This window comes from Salmo trutta, chromosome 25 (genome assembly GCF_901001165.1).
Source record: "Salmo trutta chromosome 25, fSalTru1.1, whole genome shotgun sequence".
Lineage (NCBI taxonomy): Eukaryota > Metazoa > Chordata > Actinopteri > Salmoniformes > Salmonidae > Salmo > Salmo trutta.
Window position 1 is genome coordinate 42,584,626 of NC_042981.1, and position 22,823 is coordinate 42,607,448.

General features: G+C 43.4%; 1 protein-coding gene across 1 annotated transcript; it reads left to right on the forward strand.

The window, feature by feature from the left end:
• The first annotated feature begins 18,336 nt into the window (after positions 1–18,336).
• Positions 18,337–21,769, forward strand: tmem234 (transmembrane protein 234). Its single transcript, XM_029714057.1, has 5 exons — positions 18,337–18,430; positions 19,859–20,010; positions 20,188–20,254; positions 20,430–20,522; positions 20,685–21,769. Exons 1-5 carry the CDS (start codon positions 18,418–18,420, stop codon positions 20,795–20,797), a joined length of 438 nt encoding a protein of 145 aa, XP_029569917.1. The 5' UTR covers positions 18,337–18,417; the 3' UTR covers positions 20,798–21,769.
• The last annotated feature ends 1,054 nt before the right edge of the window (positions 21,770–22,823 follow it).

The window sequence follows — 22,823 nt, forward strand, 5'->3', positions numbered from 1 at the left end:
TCACCTATCTTCCTGATTGTCCAGCTCAGAAAGGGATGTCATCCTAGAGTGGCTCTGGAAGTGAAATTCTGACTGCTGACCTCTGAGGGAACCTGGCAGTGGGTGTTGTCACCAGGCAGAGAGTACCCGGAAGCACTGGTCTGGAGCCAGCTTTTAAATATTGTTGTCATGGTTTTAGTTTGTTTTGTGGTTGTTAAGGCAGGTCCAGGATCAGATCAGTAGCCTATAGTTATACCTTGCTTAGTAGGATATGGCACGGGCTGTCACAGAGGTAGTTAGGATAGTGTTGGGCATTGGACTCTGTTAACCTGAGGGGTTTTAAATACATCTCAGATACTGGCTGAGACGGCAATACTGTCTTGGTTCCATCATAACCGTGGACAACACCAAAAATGGTTGATAAAGGGACAGTTCACCCAAATTACAAAATTACACATCTGCTTCCTTACCCTGTAAGGAGTCTTTGGACAAGAGACATGCAATCCATTTGTTTACTTGGCTGCTGTCAACAAATGCTAACTTAAGTCACGTTGATATACCCTAAATTAGCATGGGATAACAACAATATTATTTGATTCAGTCTTACCCATGGGCAACACAGAGAATGGTTCACCCCGGAGGTGTACCACTGATCCTTCGACTCACTTTTCTATTACGTTATTGAGGTTTTGTTAGAGCAAGGGTGTCTTACCAAGCATTGAGAACGTCAACAAAAGATCTTGAGAAGGAATAGGATCTGGCATTATAGGATAATTGTTCTTCTTTGCACTGTAAAGATATATGAAATGAGGGCTAGCATGATGACATGAATGGTTGTTGATTCATAAGGGTTGGATTGAATGCAAATAATATCCCACTTAAATTGTGATTCTTTTACAATATAAAGTCAGTCACTACGGAGACTTTTAAGTACTTCAGGTCTGTGTGTTAAATCCAACATGATCTCACTCGCTAGAGACCATGCTGTATGGAGACTCAGTGCTGATCTAGGATCTGTCCATACAATGTTATTCATTGTATGGACAGATCAGTACTCCTACTCTGAGGCACTTTGTGGATACGGACCCTGGTCTGATCAATGGAGACAATACTCAACTGGCTTGTGTTTTAAACTATGTGCTACATAGTTTTCCCTCGGGGTTAGTGTCTATATATCAGAAATACTGTTTATGTAGCAGTTGATTTTTTCAGCCAATGGATGGCTTATTATAAGTGGCCAATCGATTGGTTGATGAATTGATAAACTTGATTGGCTGTTACTATTTCGGGGGGGAAGTTGCTATGAGGTTGTTATGCTGATAGCTGTGAAGAAGAGACTAGACACTTCACTGCCAACATGTTCATCACTCTGGACAGTAGTTTGTATTTATGGAAAGCAGACGTGGGGCCTCCCTGGTCCTGCCCCTGCCCCTGAACAGTTCTACTAGGCTTTGCATCAGTAGAGGCAGCTACGCTCCCAGCGTGGAAAAATATAATTGCTGTTATGAAATTGTGGTGGTGAATCCATTTGAATGTAATCAGCTAGGAATGGTGCTGGCTTTTTGTTTCTCTGAGTGTGTGTGTGTGTGTGTGTGTGTGTGTGTGTGTGTGTGTGTGTGTGTGTGTGTGTGTGTGTGTGTGTGTGTGTGTGTGTGTGTGTGTGTGTGTGTGTGTGCGTGCAAGCAAGCATCCGTGCATATGAGCATGCACGTGTGTGTGTGCGTGAGAATGTGCGCGGGAGCAGTACTAGTGGAACAGAGTCTGATCTTCCGTGTTCCAGGGTTTTCAGCTTTTTATAGCCAATGCAAATTTTGTTCTCTTTTGAAGCACCTGTTCAGATAAATGGGGGTCAATAGGGCGCTAGCTCAACCACCCAGCATGAGATGTGAGACTATTCATTTGTTCTCCATAATATCATATACAGTGCATTCGGAAAGTATTCAGAACCCTTGACTTTTTCCACATTTTGTTACGTCACAGCTTTATTCTAAAATTGATTCAATTGTTGTTTCCCCACATCAATCTGCACACAATACCCCATAATGATGAGCAAAACATGTTTTTAGAAAATGGAGCAAATTTATTACAAATAAGAAACTGAAATATCATATTTACTCAAGTATTCAGACGCTTTATTCATGTACTTTGTTGAAGCACCTTTGGCAGTGATTACAGCCTCAAGTCTTATACCTGTATTTTGGGAGTTGCTCCTATTCTTCTCTGCAGATCCTCTTAAGAGAATCCTCTTAATCTCTCCAGAGATGTTCGATCGGGTTCAAGTCCAGGCTCTGGCTGGGCCACTTAAGGACATTCAGAGACTTGTCCCGAAGTCACTCCTGCGTTGTCTTGGCTGTGTGTTTAGGATTGTTGTCCTGTTGGAAGGTGAATCTTTGCCCCAGTCTGAGGTACTGAGTGCTCTGGAGCAGGTTTTCACCAAGGACCTTTCTGTACTTTTTGCTCCGTTCATCTTTTCCTCAATCCTGACTAGTCTCCCAGTCCCTGCAGCTGAAAAACATCCCCACAGCATGATGCTTCACGGTACGGATGGTGCCAGGTTTCCTCCAGACTTGACGCCTGGCATTCAGGCCAAAGAGTTCAATCTTGGTTTCATCAGACCAGAAAATCTTGTTTCTCATGGTCTGCGAGTCCATTAGGTGTCTTTTGGCAAACTCCAAGCGGACTGTCATGTGCCTTTTACTGAGGAGTGGCTTCCATCTGACCACTCTACCATAAAGGTCTGATTGGTGGAGTGCTGTAGAGGTGGTTGTCCTTCTGGAAGTTTCTCCCATCTCCAAAGAGGAACTCTGGAGCTTTGTCAGAGTAATCATCGGGTTCTTGGACATCTCCCTGACCAAAGCCCTTCTCCCCCGATTGGCCAGCTCTAGGAAGAGTCTTGGTGGTTCTTCCATTTAAGAATGATGGAGGCCACTGTGTTCTTGGGGACCTTCAATGCTGCAGATATTTTTTGGTACCCTTCCCCAGATCTGTGCCTCGACACAATCATGTCTCGGTATCAGGTATCAAGGTAAGACCCAGATGCAGACCGTTTCTGTCACAGCTGTTTGAATGATCGGACCAACGCGTAGCATGGTTGTGGTTCCACATATTTATTAAACGTGAAACTGAATGCAATACACTTAAATACTTGAAAATACAAAAACAACAAACCGTGACGCAGAGAGGAAAACACACTACTCAAAAGATAATCACCCACAAAAACAGGTGGGACAAACATCAACTGAAATAGGACCTCCAATTAGAGACAACAACAACGGCTGCCTCTAATTGGAGGTCATGCCAAATAAAAACCAACATAGAAATACAAAACTAGAAACTGAACATAGAAATAGAAAAACAGACAAACACCCCCTGTCACGCCCTGACCTACTCTACCATAGAAAATAACAACTTACTATGGTCAGGACGTGACAGTGTCAAAGTAACAATGTTTATTACAGCAACAGGGGCAAAGGTACAGGACGGCGGGCAGGCTCAGGGTCAGGTCAAGCAGAGGTCGGTAATCCAGAGGTGGGGCAAAGGTACAGGCTCAGGGTCAGACACAGAACACAGGTATAAATACACAGGGGATAATGGGGAAGATGGGCAACACCTGGAGGGGGGTGGAGACAATCACAAAGACAGGTGAAACAGATCAGGGTGTGACAGTACCCCCCCTCCCCCCCAGGGCCCATTCCTGGTTGACCCGGGGTGCCGGCGATGGAAGTCAGCGATGAGGGATAGGTCCAGGATGTCTCTAGCGGGGACCCAGCACCTCTCCTCCGGGCCATAACCCTCCCAGTCAACCAGGTACTGGAAACCCCAGGTGTGTCGAACCATCAGGATAGCCATCGACGACACGGGGAGGAGCGGTGGTCCTGGAAATAGAAGACAAAAGGTTGTGAAACACAGGAATGTAGGATGAATACGAAGGGTACGGGGCAACAGAAGGCGGACAGCAGAGGGGCTAATGATCTTGGAGATGGGGACAGGGCCGATAAACCGGGGGGACAGTTTGCAAGATTCCACCCAGAGGGGCAGATCCCGGGTGGACAGCCATACCTTCTCCCAGAGACAATACTGGGGAGCCAGGGTCCTATGGTGATCCGCTTGTCGTCGATACCTGGAGGTGGTCTTGAGGAGGGCCAACCGGGCTCTCCTCCAGGTACGACGACAGCGGCGGACAAACATCTGGGCAGAAGGTATGCCGACCTCCTCTTCCTGCTCAGGGAAGAGCGGGGTCTGATACCCCAGGGAACACTCAAAGGGAGATAGGCTCGTGGCAGAGCAGGGAAGGGTGTTGCGGGCGTATTCGACCCACACAAGCTGCTGGCTCCAGGTGGTGGGGTTGGCGTAGACCAGGCTTCGCAGGGTAGTTTCAAGGTCCTGGTTGGCTCGCTCTGACTGGCCGTTGGACTGGGGGTGGGACACGGAGGGCAGGCTGGCCGACGACCCAATGAGGGTGCAGAACGCCTTCCAGAGCTGGGACCCCTGTCGGAGACCATGTCCACGGGCAGTCCATGGATCCGGAAGACGTGTTGCACAATGAGCTGGGCCGTCTCTTTGGCAGAGGGTAGTTTGGGGAGAGAAATTAAGTGGGCGGCTTTGGAAAACCGATTCACCACGGTCAGGATGGCGGTGTTGCCATCAGATGGGGGAAGACCCATGACAAAGTCCAGGGAGACGTGAGACTAGGGACGGTGGGGGACAGGCAGAGGTTGGAGGAGACCAGCCGGAGCTTGCTGAGGAGTCTTGTTCTGTGCACACCCCTTGCAAGTGGTGATGAATGCGGACACGTCAGGGACCATAGTAGGCCACCAAAAGCGCTGTCGCACAAATGCCAGGGTCCGACGGGCGCCTGGGTGGCAGGCAAGCCTGGAGGACTGGGCCCACTCCAGGACTGCGGAGCGGACAGCGTCAGGAACAAACATCCGGTTATCAGCAACAGGGGCAAAGGTACAGGACGGCAGGCAGGCTCAGGTCAGGCAGAGGTTGGTAATCCAGAGGTGGGACAAATGTACAAGACGGCAGGCAGGCTCAGGGTCAGGGTCAGGGGCAGGCAGAGTGGTCAGGCGGGCAGGTACAGGGTCAGGACAGGCAAGGGTAAATACGCAGGGGATAACGGGGAAAATGGGCGACACCTGGAGGGGCGTGGAGACAATCACAAAGACAGGTGAAACAGATCAGGGTGTGACACTCTGAGCTCTACGGACAATTCCTTCGACCTTGGTTTCTGCTCTGACATGCACTGTCAACTGTGGGACCTTATATAGACAGGTGTGTGCCTTTCCAAATCATGTCCAATCAGTTGAATTTACAACTCCAATCAAGTTTTAGAAACATCTCAAGGATGACAAATGGATGACAATTTCGAGTCTCATAGCAAAGGGTCTGAATACTTATCTAAATAAGGCATTTCTGGGGTTTTTTAACTATACATTTGCAAAAATGTCTAAAAACCTGTTTTTGCTTTGTCATTATGGGGTATTATGTCTAGATTGATGAGGGGAGACAAAAACAATTTAATCCATTTTAGAATAAGGCTGTAACAAAATGTGGAAAAAGTCAAGGGGTCTGAATACTTTCCTAATGCACTGTAGCTTTGAAATCATGACATTATGAACTTCTGAAGAAAATAAGCAGTTTCTCGACTCATAAACTGACTTTCTAGAAGGGAGTGCGCGGTGAATGGCTATGCAACCGCATGACACAGCACGACAATGTGAATTTGATTGGCCGAGAATACCCATGCTTCGAGCATTATGCATTTCTTCATTCATATTCCTCGCTGTTTACCATCTCCTTCCTTCTTATAAATATATCTGATACTTATTTTCTACTACAAAGATCTGGTCAAATGTCAAATCATGAATGAGGCAGAGTGAAAGCGAGACAAGGGGCTAGACAAGATAAACTACAAAACACTCAATCTCTAGAGGAAAAGAGAGACATCCATGTCCTGTGTCTACTCAGTGAAACACTGTATATGTCACGGTTGTCGTCTGGAATGGAGGACCAAAACGCAGCAGGAATGTGGATGCTCATCTTGTAGTTTATTTTAACTCAAAAAGAACACCAAAATAACAAACAAAAGAACGGACGATCAACAAAACAGTCTTGTCAGGTATAGACACACAAAACAAGAGACAATCTCCCACAACACTAAACCAAACAATTACCCATATATAGGACTCTCAATCAGAGGCAATGAGAAAGCACCTGCCTCCAATTGAGAGTCCAACCCCCCATCAACCTAAACATAGACATACAACAAACCAGAAAGAACATAACCCAAAAACCCGGGAATAATACATCAAACGCCCTGCTAAATAAACCACCACCCCAAACTACATAAAACAAATACCCTCTGCCACGTCCTGACCAAACTACAATAACAAATAACCCTTATACTGGTCAGGACGTGACAGTATATAGCTAAAGCCATACAAACTCAATTATATGTTTAACGGATGCCCCTCGAAATAAAATAAAAATGTGCTCGCTTTCCTCACAAAAAATAAGTAATCTGTTAAACATTTATTAACGTTTGTAGCGAGCACCTCAATCAACAACAGTTTTTAAACCAGCATTTAGAAAGGGAATTTGAAAAGGAAATAATGGGAAGGTTTTGTGCCAAAAGAGACTGTATCATCTGTACTGTTCTGTATATCTATGTAACTATATTCTCAACAGTGTTTTGGCTGCAACACTGTTGACAATTGATGATTGATGATCACTTCACCAACACGATACGTAGATAAGATAATTGTAACCAAGTAAATTCATTTAAATATGGTGACTAATTGTAGCTTTTGTCTTGTCATGTGGAAGGCCACGTAAATATTTCATCCATACCTACTATGACGTCACAGCTCGTCAACATCTGCACATTTTGTTTCATGTAGGTGTTCACAGTGTAGGTGTTCACAATGTCATCATATCGTCCGCATTTCAGATAGGCATTCTTGGGGAACAAAATGGATGTTTAAAGTTTAGAGTGATGCACAATATGTTGTACAGTATGTTGTATAATATGCACCAAGGCAACAGACAGAGGATATTTCGTAAACAAGGTTATTTTATTTTGATCAGGGCCCGTCAGTCAAACATGCGACTGGAAACTTGTTTTCTGGGAAATGAACGATACAGACACGGGAACGAGGAGAAACACATAGTATCACCGATAGAAATATAATTGATGATATTTCCATGGTACTGCATCACCACTCCATTATACAATATGGTTCATGCTCAGGTATAGCCTAAATGGATGCCCAAGGTAGGGCAACTTCATTCCAGTGGCTTTTGGCATGTGTTCATTAATTCATTCCACCCACTTGTATTCTGTCTTTCTCTGTCCACTCTTTCTCTTCCTTTCTCTATTTTCCCTCACCCATTTTGTTGGCGAGGATATGGCAGGCGTTACTCAGGTGGCTCTTGAACTCATAAAATGTAGTATGTTAATGACTCTGACTCATGTCAATTTTCATATAATTCCTATGACTGAATAGGCTCCATGCTTAGATTTCAAAATGCCTATGCTGCAGGCACGTCGTTAATGTAACAGACTCTCTGCAGGGTGACACCAAGTTCATTAACAATCATCTAACAATAACCGCTCTCTTGCAGGATGACGCCAAGTTCATTAGCAATCATCTAACAACCTATGTAATAAAACATTTTTTTTTAATATGAAATGTGGAATTTTATTGCAGATATACAGTATTCTCTTTGCATGACAAGTTTGTACCTTTTTAATGCACCCAACTGTAGTAAGAGGGAATCCTAATCATCAATGTGAAGGTTTACTGCAGGTCCCGGAATCATCAGATGCATGTTTTCTCTGTCTGCACAGGATATTGTTGAAGATGACTTCAACTGTCTCACCTGTGACCAACTTCACTACAGTATTCTCCAATACCACAATCACCACCAAGTCCAAAGAACAAATACTCACTCAGAGTAAGTGGGCGTGTGTGTACGTGCGTGTGTGTGTGCGTGCGTGTGTTGTGTGCGTACATGCATGTGTACTGTATGTGACCTGGCTGGTGTGTGTGAGAACTGTTTGTTAACACAATTTTATTTGCAGTTTTTGTTACATTTCAGAAGTGAATAAACTATTCGTAATAGTTTTACAATGACACCAAGTAGTAGTTATCATCTAACACAACGCCTCCCCTATGAAATTTTAAATCAATAGGAAATTATAGTCCTAGTTAAGATAAGCATGTGCTTATAAATAACATCCCAGTGCGTCACACAATCTAATCAGATGTACTGTAAGGGAGTGGTAACAACTGAAACTCGACCCGTTCACTAAAGGATACATCTACAATCCCTCCCAACAATGCTATCAACAATGCCATAAACAGTGAGAGGCAGCATGCAAGATGGCTGACGAATTAATGTTGATGACAGTATACTAAATGACCATTCACTCTCACAAATAAATAACATTGTTACCTCTTTGCTCATTTCCCCAGGTTCAGGGGCTATGATTGCTGTCATTGTCATTGGGATCATTATCCTTCTAACCATACTGCTTGTCATCCTGAGGACATACAACAGGTCAGGCTGCATTTCATATAAATAGGCCTCAATTACATTCTCAGTGACACAGTCAGCCATTGCAGGTTCCCTTTCAATTATTTGTTTCGAAATCTCACAGTGGGATTCACCAGAATCTCTAGAAGCTCAAAGAACCAATCACACACGTGTGTGTCGGAGACAGACAGGTCTAGTGGCAAAAAAGATGAGCCCCTCCCCTCATACTGAAGAGCCACTCGCCTGACCTCTGGTCATTCTCATCTCTCTTCCTCATCACGAAGAGTACTACTCTAGGCTGCTCAGGACGACTTGATCTGTTTTCAGGTTCAACTGTTCACAGGTGTGCTGCAAGGTAGCGCCGCCAAGCGCAGGTTTTTCTGCTCTTGTCTTCTGCGTCACTGGTACTTCCTGTTTTAGTTTTTGCTTGTAAGCAGGAATCAGAAGGATAGAGTTATGGTCTGATTTGCCAAAGGGAGGGCCTTTTATGTGTTTCTGTATGTGGAGTAAAGTTGATCTAGAATTTTGTTGCCTCTACTTGCACAGGTGACATGGTGGTAAAAATGAGTTAAAACGGATTTCAGTTTTACTGCATTAAAATCAACGGCCATGAGAAACACTGCCTCTGAATTTTCATTTTCTTGTTTGCTTATGGCCCTATACAGCTCGTTGAGTGCAGTCTTAGTGTCAGCATCGGTTCGCTGTGATAAATAGACAGCTACGAAAAATATACATAAACTCTCTTGGTAAATAATATGGTCTGCAGCTTATCATGCGGTATTCTAACTCAGGGAATCAAAAACTTGAGACTTCCGTAACATTAGAGATCGCACACCAGCTGTTGTTAACAAACAGACACACCTCTCCCCCTCTCGCCTTACCCAAGTCTGCCGTCTGGTCATGACAATGCATATAAAAACCAGCGAGTTGTATATCCATGTCCTCGTTCAGCCACGACTCCGAGAAACATAGGATACTACAGTTTTTCAGGTCCCGTTGATAGTATAGTCTCGGACAGAGATCATCCAGTTTTTCTCCTGTGACTGCACGTTTGCCAGAGGGCATTGGTGGTGTACATGCTCAGCGACGTAATCTCGCCGCCTCGCTTGCCTCTCTTTTGCCGCCGCTTCCTCTTTCGAGTCACGGGGATCAGGGCCTGGTCCGGGGTAAGTAGAACATCCAGAGCTGCTGACTCATTGAAGTAGAAAACTTCATCCAAAACGAGGTTAGTGTTCTGTGGAGCAGAGCACAATTACTTTCACTATGTGCGACTCATGTCCCGGGAGTGCTAAATGTAGGAGCGGACTTATTGTCCAGAGGGAATCATCATCACAGGGAATGGAAACCATCCCCAAGTGGTGAAACACGTCTTCTCCTATAAGCCTCATAATCCCCACTCTAGTCAGAGTGAGGGAAGAAGGCTCGTTTCTCATCTTGGTAGCCCCTCGATGGCCAGGCAAGTTCTGGTTAGCAGAGATCATTATCCTGCTGCACGACGAGCCCTGGCAACTCCCGTTATACAGGGATATTCCGACCCAAGTGAACTGAGACATTGTCCACCCTCACCTGAAACACCATGGCCCTCTGGGCCTGGCCCATGAGGTTCAATCTGGATGTGACAGGCCTGCCTCTTTGAGTCATTGACTATGCAGAGTGCCAGGGCCCCTTCTACACACTCACTGCATGGAAACAAGTGGTGCATTTTTTTAGAAGTGGTGTGACCAAAAACAGATAATTCCTTACCAATGTTCTGTATCCGAGGTGTTATGCTTTTTGCAGGACCTTATGGACAGGGGGAAGGTTTTATCCACTGTTAAGGTCTATCTAGCCGCTATCTCGGCCTGTCATATAGGCTTAAACAATAACATGGTGGGAAAACACCCCCTGTTATTGTCACGACTTCAGCCGAAGTCGGTCCCTCTCCTTGTTCGGGCGGTGTTCGGCAGTCGACGTCACCGACCTTCTAGCCATCACCGATCCATTTTTCATTTTCCATTGGTTTTGTCTTGTCTTCCTTCACACCTGGTTCCAATCCCATCAATTACATGTTGTGGATTTAACCCTCTGTTTCCCCTCATGTCCTTGTCGGAGATTGTTTGATTGTCTGTTTGTGTATTATGTGTTGGTGCGCGGCGGGTTTTGTACCCACTTTTTATTATTTTGTAATTTTGGTTTTGGAGTTTTGTGAAGCACTGATTAAACAACTCCGTTTATACCAAGTTCGATTCTCCTGCGCCTGACTTCCCTCCCACCAACACGCACCCAAGACAGTTATGTTGTTTCATGAAGGGGGCACATCGCTTACGTCCAGACTTTTTAGCTGCTGGAAAGTGTGGAGATATATGTCCTTTAACACTGTTTTTACATTTGCAGAGTGAGTGCCTACAGTTTGTCTGGGGCTTTTCCAAGGTTTCCTTGTTGCCCAACCCTGCCTTGATGCCTAAGGTCAGGGCAATAACAATTTTCTTGCCTTGGACCTTGTGGTTTTCCACCCACCGCCTTTCCCTTTGACCAAGGAAGAGCGGTTCCACCGTTTGTGTCCAGTATGCGCGTTGCACATATATTTTGGATAGAACAAGAGCTTTGAGCAAGAGCAACCAACTCTTTGTGTCCTGGATGCCTCCCTGCAAGGGAAGGCCCTTCTCTCATCAATGGTTATCACATTGGATTGTGGAAGCTATTATATTGGAAGGGGGTTACAGCCTCCAAAAGGCCTGAGGGCTCACTCCATTAGAGCTTTGGCTACTTCTTGGGCTCTGTTTAAAAGGAATCTCCTTGCAGGAGATGTACGATGCGGCTTGTTTGGCAACCCCTCAACCTTTTATGAGGTTCTACCGGCTAGACGTGACTGTCCATTCTTCTGAGAGCATGTGCGATACGGGAGTTGTCCATATCCCACTGTTAGATATCAAAACAAGATATATCTGATATTATCAGTGAGATATCTCACCACATTCCCCTACTCACAAGAGTGTGAGGAAGTTTGACATGCTCGAAAATGACCAGCGGCCAAGTGTCTCCGACAGATGTGTGCGATTGGTTCTTCGAGGGCTGTACAATTGAAAAGTAAACTCACACACCTATAGTGTTACAAGGTGCATGGAGAAAAACGGAAAACACTGAATATAAAGCAAAACTGCACACTAGTGATCCTGATGCTTCAGAAAATGTTATGGATCTCATAGAATAACTGTGCTATAACAACTCAATTATGTGTTAGCAAATGTATTATCGAGTGTATATGTCCTGCTAATCCAGATGGTATTGACTTTTTGTGATTAGTCATTAGAAATTAACTAGAATTTTAAAATGCAATGTATTATCTATTTTGCTATAGTGAGGGCTTTGACAGGTTACATTATCAGGAAAAACTCAGGGCCCTAAGATGGATCTTTATATGTATTTTACCCTTCACCAGGCGGACACATGCGTCCAGAGTGCTGGGTACAGGCTCCAAAGGGCCACCTCGACAGAAGATGTCCTCTTCTACAGTGCAGACCAGCATGCCCTTGGGGAACTCTATGTCTGGGAGCTTTGCGCTGTCAAGTAGTATGTCCGTAAATGGATTCCGGCTGCCCCGAGTGGAACTAAACAGCCTGGACCAAAACAACTTGGAGCAACAAAGCAGAATCAGCGATTCGACAGTAGTCACCGTACATGATACTCCATCACTAGGGAATACATAGCAGGCCGCTAAATGATTGGACAGGTGACAAAGTCAGCATATAATGCTTGAAAAGAAAACCTTTATTATGAACAAAGTGGTGCTATAGGAACGCAATGAATATGCATGGACACTCCTGTGGACATAAACAAATGCTTTCTTGACTACAGTGTTCAGAACATGGACAAAATGATCCTGCTGTCTGTGCATTTGCAGCTGTGCTACCAACAACCATGAGGATAAGCGTTGGAGGAGAGATTAAGATTAACGGCATGAACATGGTATCATGTTTAGTTTTCCTGTGTGTGTACATTTCTGTGAGGAAGTTGTTCACAGGGTTTTACATTTATTCACATTATTCTGATGTAAGATTATTATTCTTTTTTTTATCTGAATAATGTTGTGGTTTTCAGGAAAAATCATGAGAATGTTTCTGTGAAAAGTCGATACTGGTTTGAATCCCTGTGGAGATCTAGATAGCATCTAGATAGCATACAATTATGAAATAATAAGTTCCAATTAGTTTGATTCCAAAGGATTTTGCACTTTTCACTCACCCTATCCTGTGATTATTTTAGCTTGTTGTTATTTCATTGAAATTAATATTGAAAATAAATCTTGATATTTCTAAAAGTGTGTGCATTTTTCTGCTTGAAAATGATTACATTTCGTTAATTTACAGTGCATTCGGAATGTGTTCAGACCCCTTTACATTTTACACATTTTGTTACGTGACAGCCTTATTCTAAAATGGATTGCATAGTTTTTCCCCCTCATCAATCTACACACAATACCCCATAATTGTCACGACTTCTGCGGCCTTCTAGCCATCGCCGATCCACCTTTCATTTTCCATTGGTTTTGTCTTGTCTTCCCTCACACCTGGTTTCAATTCCATCAATTTCATGTTGTGAATTTAACCCTCTGTTTCCCCCATGTCCTTGTCCGGAATTGTTGATTGTAAGAGTTTGTGCACGTTATGTCTGGCGTGCGAAGGGTTTCGTCCCTGTCACAGATTTCTTCGTCGCTAGACGATATAGCAAAATCATCGTCGGAGAACGTGGACCAATACGCAGAGGAGTTAGTGCTCATCATCTTAATTTATTAAACGAATGTGAACACGGAGGAAAAACAAGAAAACTAAATAAGACTAGTGACAGTTTAACAGGCATAAATAACGCAGTGCAAAATACAACTACCCACGAAACACAAAGACAAACACATCCTACTATATAGGACTCCCAATCAAAGGCAACTCAACACACCTGCCTTCAATTGGGAGTCCAACCCCAATTAACTAAACATAGAACCACAGACATAGACCAGTGACAAACCCCATAAACATACATCAACTCCCCTCTGCCACGTCCTGACCAAACTACAATAACCAAATATACTCTATACTGGTCAGGACGTGACAGTCCCATTGTATTTATTTATTATTTTTGTTCACAGTGATTTTTATTATTAAACTGCACCGTTGTAACACAGTCTTTGCTCTCCTGCGCCTGACTTCTCTGCCGCCAGTACGCACGCATTACAATAATGATAAAGGTTTTTAGACTTTTTTGCCAGTAAAAAATATATTAAAAAAATGAAATATCACATTTACATAAGTATTCAGACCCTTTACTCAGTACTTTGTTTGAAGCATCTTTGGCAGTGATTACAGCCTCCAGTCTTCTTGGGTATGACGTTACAAGCTTGGTACACCTGTATTTGGGGAGTTTCTCCCATTCTTCTCTGCAGATCCTTTCAAGCTCTGCCAGGTTGGATGGGGAGCATTGCTACACAGCTGTTTTCAGGTCTCTCCAGAGATGTTCGATCGAGTTCAAGTCCGGGCTCTGGCTGGGCCACTCAAGGACATTCAGAGACTTGTCCCGAAGCCAATCCTGCGTTGTCTTGGCTGTGTGCTTAAGGTCATTGTCCTGTTGGAAGGTGAACCTTCGCCCCAGTCTGAGGTCCTGAGCGCTCTGGAGCAGGTTTTCATCAAGGATCTCTCTGTACTTTGCTCCGTTCATATTTCCCCTCGGCCCTGACTAGTCTCCCAGTCTGCCGCTGAAAAACATCCCCAAGGCATGATGCTGCCACCACCATGCTGCACCGTAGGGATAATGCCAGGTTTCCTTTAGACGTGACGCTTGGCATTCAGGCCAAAGAGGTCAATCTTGGTTTCATCAGACCTGAGACTCTTGTTTCTCATGGTCTGAGATTCCTTTAGATGCCTTTTGGCAAGCGGGCTGTCTTGTGCCTTTTACTGAGGAGTGGCTTCCGTCTGGCCACTGTAGCATAAAAGCCTGATTGGTGGAGTGCTGCAGAGATGGTTGTCCTTCTGGAAGGTTCTCCCATCTCCACAGAGGAACTCTGGACCATCGGTTTCTTGGTCACTTCCCTGACCAAGGCCCTTCTCCCCCGATTGCTTAGTTTGGCCGGGGGGCCACAGCTCTACGAAATCTTAGTGGTTCCAAACTTCTTCCATTTAATAATGATGGAGGCCACTGTGTTCTTGGGGACCTTCAATGCACTGTAGCAGACAGAGGTAAAATTTGTTTTGTATTGGATAGTTAGTAGATATTTGTTCTTCTCTCATCAATAGCTATTTAACCAAGCATGCGATGACTATGAAAATGGTATACTCTGAATCAGGGGTGGATGGAGAAAAATCCACACTTTTTATTTTTATAAATGTAGATTTTTTTATTTTTCAGATTTCAATCTTCAATAGCTTTTAAACAAAGCATGCCTTGTCTATGGAAATTATGTTCTGAATCAGGGGAGGATGGAGAAAAATCCACACCATTTAGATTTTTATGGGGAAGGGGTTCAATCTTTAATAGCTCAAACAATTGATTCAGAAAATATACTTTTTCATGGTCATGGCACGCTTTGTTTAAGAGCTATTGAAGATTGAAATCTGAAGATTCTTTTTAAAGAAATATATGTTAACTAAAAAAATGTATTTTTCTACATGCTCCCCTGATTCAGAATATATCGCTTTTATAGTCATGGCACGCTTTGCTTAAGAGCTATTGCCGAGAGAAAACCAAATATCCACCAAATATCCTATATTAAAAAAAAATGTACCTTCGGTATTTGGCAGACAGTTTTGTATTGACTTTGAATGAATGGCACAACGGGTGTCAACAGCTTGAGAATAGTTTTTGTACAAGTGACTGGCAACTGAAAGCTTCAGTGCCCTCATCTGGTGGAAAGTAGCCATTGGCAGAATTTTGAGGCTGCATTACAGATCTCCATCAGTTTCAAGTTGCAATGCGTTTGGGCGTCATTTAAAGTGGAACTAACAGCGTTTTAGCAACATTAAATCTGATTAAAATCTGTTCCTATTCACCCTCAGGAAGAATGACATGTATTTACATTTTTAAAAAGTGAGATCTTAGATATGGTCATTTTCACATGTTCATACTTTCATGGAATGTTTGGGAATGATGTGGAGTAAAGCATTTGTGAAAATTCTTTAACAGTCGTGGGTTGGACAATTGATAGACACCACAGTAAATAAAACCTAATAAAAAAAAACGTGTCAGTCTTGTCCAGGTTGACGTTCAGTGACTTTTTACATTCTGTAATGTTCACTTGAACAGAAACAGTGCTGTACTGAACGACCAGTTGACAAACTAGGAGGTGTTGGGGAACACTGTCAGCATGGTCACTGCCCTTTAAATATGTCACTCATTGCTTCAGCCCACACCTGCCACACAAAAATAAGCAAAAATAAGTCAAAGGCTGTTCAAGAACATACAAGAAAGATTTTGGGAAACGTGTCAATCTGTACAAACCGTTCTGCAACGTAGCAAACGTTCAAGCGAATGGAATGGACCTCAGCACCGGACTCTACACAGGCCTGTGCACCATAGTCAAGCAGAGCTACAGTAGACTTATATGCAAATAAGCCATCATTCACTTTGAACTGGACTGTGTGTTTGCAGGCACTAGCAACAGCGGCACTTTAGATCATTAGAAAGCATTTGCCAATATGTAAATACCACGGGAGTCCTCTTACATTTGGGAACTTTACAGTCCTATTGATCAAACAACCATGAAGAGCACAGGAGGTTGGTTCCACCTTAATTGGGGAGGATGGGCTCGTGGTAACGGCTGGAACTGAATAAGTGGAAGCAAAAAAGGGGTGGAGGCAGCAAATCTTACCAGGCCAGCTGTGATTTACAATCTAATACCAAGAAATGTATTGGTGAATGAGTTATATTTGCATGACTTTCCTAGTTAAATAAAGGTTAAATAAAATCAAATAAAAATACATATTAAATCGGGCATTAATGTCTTACTCTATGTCATGGAATTTTGAGTGAAATAGAACCTATTTTTAAAGCCTCTTATAAAGTTGGTGTTCTAGCATAAACTGTGAATTTGAGATTTTTGACTGATATGATTGTCTGTTTGTTTTATATCTGCAAAGTAGTTCAAACTGTCTGTTCCAGTTTAAGATTTTACAGTAAATTGATTAAGACCATAATGCTCGACCAAGTATATATATATACACTGCTCAAAAAAATAAAGGGAACACTTAAACAACACAATGTAACTCCAAGTCAATCACACTTCTGTGAAATCAAACTGTCCACTTAGGAAGCAACACTGATTGACAATAAATGTCACATGCTGTTGTGCAAATGGAATAGACAACAGGTGGAAATTATAGGCAATTAGCAAGACACCCCCAATAAAGGAGTGGTTCTGCAGGTGGTGACCACAGACCACTTCTCAGTTCCTATGCTTCCTAGCTGATGTTTTGGTCACTTTTGAATGCTGGCGGTGCTTTCACTCTAGTGGTAGCATGAGACGGAGTCTACAACCCACACAAGTGGCTCAGGTAGTGCAGCTCATCCAGGATGGCACATCAATGCGAGCTGTGGCAAGAAGGTTTGCTGTGTCTGTCAGCGTAGTGTCCAGAGCATGGAGGCGCTACCAGGAGACAGGCCAGTACATCAGGAGACGTGGAGGAGGCCGTAGGAGGGCAACAACCCAGCAGCAGGACCGCTACCTCCGCCTTTGTGCAAGGAGGAGCAGGAGGAGCACTGCCAGAGCCCTGCAAAATGACCTCCAGCAGGCCACAAATGTGCATGTGTCTGCTCAAACGGTCAGAAACAGACTCCATGAGGGTGGTATGAGGGCCCGACGTCCACAGGTGGGGGTTGTGCTTACAGCCCAACACCGTGCAGGACGTTTGGCATTTGCCAGAGAACACCAAGATTGGCAAATTCGCCACTGGCGCCCTGTGCTCTTCACAGATGAAAGCAGGTTCACACTGAGCACGTGACAGACGTGACAGAGTCTGGAGACGCCGTGGAGAACGTTCTGCTGCCTGCAACATCCTCCAGCATGACCGGTTTGGCGGTGGGTCAGTCATGGTGTGGGGTGGCATTTCTTTGGGGGGCCGCACAGCCCTCCATGTGCTCGCCAGAGGTAGCTTGACTGCCATTAGGTACCGAGATGAGATCCTCAGACCCCTTGTGAGACCATATGCTGGTGTGTTGGCCCTGGGTTCCTCCTAATGCAAGACAATGCTAGACCTCATGTGGCTGGAGTGGGTCAGCAGTTCCTGCAAGAGGAAGGCATTGATGCCATGGACTGGCCCGCCCGTTCCCCAGACCTGAATCCAATTGAGCACATCTGGGACATCATGTCTCGCTCCATCCACAAACGCCACGTTGCACCACAGACTGTCCAGGAGTTGGCGGATGCTTTAGTCCAGGTCTGGGAGGAGATCCCTCAGGAGACCATCCGCCACCTCATCAGGAGCATGCCCAGGCGTTGTAGGGAGGTCATACAGGCACGTGGAGGCCACACTCACTACTGAGCCTCATTTTGACTTGTTTTAAGGACATTACATCAAAGTTGGATCAGCCTGTAGTGTGGTTTTCCACTTTAATTTTGAGTGTGACTCCAAATCCAGACCTCCATGGGTTGATAAATTGAATTTCCATTGATTATTTTTGTGTGATTTTGTTGTCAGCACATTCAACTATGTAAAGAAAAAAGTATTTAATAAAATTATTTAATTCATTCAGATCTAGGATGTGTTATTTTAGTGTTCCCTTTATTTTTTGGAGCAGTGTATTTACATTTTATGCTTTTATTTCGCTTCTGAAATAAAACTATCAGATATAATTACTACGTTGACGGAGTGTCCAGCCAACGTTGTAGAACTGTTTACCGTAGGTGACTTGAATGCGACTCAGTACTCGTGTTTAACAATGGTGTCCGTGGGTAAGTACAGTAGCTAGCTAGTATATCGGGTATACTGGCGTAGCTATATACTTACACGTTGCTCTCTAACAGTCCTTATTTATTGTATTAGTCACACAATGCAACCGAGCTTGCTGGATTGATTATTTACTAAGGTTGAAGCCGATAACTGTGATTACAAGAGAAAACGAATTAGCGTTAGCGAGGGCTTTGCTGGGCAGCTTCCGGGTAGCATTATCTAGCCAAGGGAAAGTCAAAAGTTAGTAACTTGTAGCTAGCTTTCAATGTATAAAAGAGTTTGAATATATTTACATGATCGTTAAATTCACACGTTTTGAACAGTTCAACAGACCGTGGGGAAATATGTATGTGTAACACCTGTTGTGTAAAATACATCTTGAGCAAATGTCATAAGCTAGAGAGCTTTATCTTTTTGTACTCTCACTTTTCTGGCCATAATATCAAATCCATTTTTTTGGTCACATACACGTGATTAGCAGATGTTATTGCGGGTGTAGCGAAATGCTTGTGCATCTAGCTCGACAGTGCAGTAATATCTAACAAATTACACAACATATACCCACTACACACAAATCTAAGTAGGAATGAATTAAGACTATATACATTTGGAAGAGCGATGTCAGAGCGGAATGGAATGGACTAAGATAGAAGTATAGAATACAGTATATGAGATGAGTAATGCAAGATATGTAAACATTATTAAGTGAATGAGATACTGTAGAATAGTATAGACATATGAGATGAGTAATGCCAGATATGTAAACATTAAGTGACTAAGATACCGTAGAATAGTATGTACATATGAGATGAGTAATGCCAGATATGTACACCTTATTAAAGTTACTAGTGTTCCATTCCTTAAAGTGGTCAGTGATTTCTAGACGGCCTATAGGCAGCAGCCTCTAATGTGCTAGTGATGGCTGTTTAACAATCTGATGCCCTTGAGCTAGAAGCCGTCTTTCGGTCCCCAGCTTTGATGCACCTGTACTGACATCACCTTCTGGATGATAGCAGGGTGAACAGGCAGTGGCTCAGGTGGTTAATGTCCTTGATGATCGTTTTGGCCTTCCTGTGACATCAGGTGCTGTAGGTGTCCTGGAGGGCGGGTAGTTTGCCCCTGGTAATGCGTTGGGCAGAACGCACCACCCTCTGGAGGTGCCTTGCAGTTGCGGACGGTACAGTTCACATACCAGGCGGTGATACAGCCTGACAGGATGCTTTCAATTGTGCATCTGTAAAAGTGTGTGAGGGTTTTAGGTGACAAGACAAATATAATAATTGAGTGGTTGTTGGCAGTGCACATAGGCATTGTTGTTTGTCAAACATGAGTACCATTATCAACTGAAATTGTGTTTATCATAAACTTATAATTAACAGTTTGAATCCAATTTAATCAAGACAGATGATTGACAGACATTTCATTTCTAGTGGAGGTACTATGCCTCCTGCTGGTAGCTGTGCTGTGGGGCTGCACCAACCCATTTCTGAAGAGAGGCACAGAGGGGATTGAACATGTGAAAAAGGATAACAAGTTTCTTCAGTTCCTGGCAGAGGTTAAGTTCCTGTTTTTAAACATCAAGGTAAATTGACACTTGTATTTGGAGAGGGACTAAAACTTTTTCCATTTAGGCCTATCGTACCATTAGCTCATAGTAACCATGTATGTAATTCTTAATTGATGCAAATACACTTTCCATGCTTTTCCTGTTATTTATAGCAGATGTAGCCTATAACAACGTGTCCCTTTACATTTGCAGTACCTGATACCATTCCTACTGAATCAGAGTGGGTCCTTGGTGTACTACTTCACTCTTGCCACCACAGGTTAGCTACATCTTACAACTAAGACATGTTGAACTACAGTATGACTGTTTTACACATCGACTGCTCACAATCTCATCCTCCTCAGGGTTCTCTTATCTCCAAATCACATGATTGAAGTTGCCCCTAGATGCAGATTTTTCTTCCTCACCCTCCCCCCCCCCCTCCCCTCATACAGATCTGTCTCTGGCTGTGCCCGTGGCCAACTCCCTCACCTTCCTCTTCACCATGCTCACTGGGAAGCTGCTCGGGGAGGAGTTTGGAGGGAAAAGTAAGTGTTGTGTGGTTATGATGTCACCACTCTCCAAACATAATGGCACACATTCTACAACATTGCCATCGCTCTCTGGGCTGTTTGGTTAGCCTTAGCACACATTGCATTGAGAATTGTCTCATTTTTCACACGCCGTCTCTGTGTGTTTGTTTGTTGCAGGAGCTGTTGGAGGAATGGTCCTCACCATGGTGGGCATCACTCTATGCATAGTGAGCTCCATCAGTGAGACTGAGAGCAAGGGGCAGCAGAATGGCACAAAGGTCTCACCATAGAAATAGATACTGTATCAGCACAGTACTGTATATCTCTATGGGTCTCGCTCTAAAAAAGATGACTGGACACATTTTAAAAATGTTCTATCACATACCAACTAGTTCAAGTTATTGTTTCTTGTCTAGGGTACTTTCTATAGGCTTAGTTATGTCTTCAATCGAAGTGACTTTATGCTACATAACATATTTCAACTACAGCGGTGTTTAGGCTATCCAAAAAGATCAAAGCTGTAGAACACAACATTTTGTAACAGATAATGAAAATGAGCGCTTCTTATTGGACAAGTTCAAGTAGTAAGCTACCTCCCCATTCCCTGTTTCAAAATGTTTTCTCCCTACTGGACACAATCCTGACCTATACCAGCCAGGCAGCAGAGTGATTGGACAATATGTAGAAGAGAATGCAAATGAGCATAGTGGGAACTCATGCACAATGTTGTGGCTCCCACACCTTATAACAACTGTGACAGAGTTCAAGTAGGGTTTATTGCAGCCGGGGTCCAGATTTATTGCCTATCTAGTTAATGCCGAACCAGCTATTCTTGCCACTTTGCTGCCATGTTGTGTGAATACTGCCCATAGAAACACTAGGCTATAGGCCTATAGAAGACCACAGTCAATGTGTTAGTGTTGAAAATAGACTAACTAGAGTTTTAATCACAGTGCTGCTACTGTATACCAAGGTCAGAGAAACCGTTATTACATTGTAATGTCTTAATGTAACTTATTTTGATATGAAACTACAAAGGCGTTCCATGCAAGGTGATATGTTGAGTGGGGAAAAACTGTAGTCTGTTTCCTGTTTTATTGCACTTTTTATTCAGAAATAATGGCATTTAACCCAAAATGCTTATACTGTACAATCAGAGGACATTGCTGTTTTTGTAAGATAAAATATTTCATATTGTATATTTCCAAGTTTATTTTGATGAAGAGGAATTCTTTACATTAAATGTACACTACCGTTCAAAAGTTTGGGGTCACTTGAATTTTTTTTTATACACAATTTTTTTAAAGCACATTTTCTGTCCATTAAAATAACATCAAATTGATCAGAAATACATTGTTAATGTTGTAAATGACTATTGTAGCAGGAAACGGCAGATATTTTTTTTATGGAATATATACATAGGCGTACAGAGGCCAATTATCAGCAACCATCACTCCTGTGTTCCAATGGCACGTTGTGTTAGCCTTTTAAAATGATACATTTAGATTAGCTAATTGATCATTAGAAAACCCTTTTACCATTGTTAGCACAGCTGAAAACTATTGTTCTGTTTAAAGAAGCAATAAGTGGTTAGTTGAGTATCTGGAGCATCAGCATTTGTGGGTTCGATTACAGGCTCAAAATGGCCAGAAACAAAGCACTTTCTTCTGAAACTCGTTAGTCTATTCTTGTTCTGAGAAATGAAGGCTATTCCATGAGAGAAATTGCCAAGAAACTGAAGATCTCGTACAACGCTGTGTACTACTCCCTTCACAGAACAGCGCAAACTGACTCTAATCAGAATAGGAGTGAGAGGCCCCGGTGCACAACTGAGCAAGAGGAAAAGTACATTAGAGTGTCTAGTTTGAGAAACAGACGCCTCACAAGTCCTCAACTGGCAGCTTCATTAAATAGTACCCGCAAAACCCCAGTCTCAATGGCGAAGAGGCGACTCCGGGATGTTGGCCTTCTAGGCAAAGTTGCCATGAAAAAGCCATATCTCAGACTGGCCAATAAAAATAAAAGATTAAGATGGGCAAAAGAACACAGACACTGGACAGAGGAACTCTGCCTAGAAGGCCAGCATCCCGGAGTCGCCTCTTCACTGTTGAAGTTGAGACTGGTGTTTTGCGGGTACTATTTAATGAAGCTGCCAGTTGAGCACTTGTCCTTTTGCTCAATTGTGCACCGGGGCAACCCACTCTTCTTTCTATTCTGGTTAGAGCCAGTTTGCGTTGTTTTTCTTGTTATATGAGATCTTCAGTTTCTTGGCAATTTCTCGCATGGAATAGCCTTCATTTCTCAGAACAAGAATAG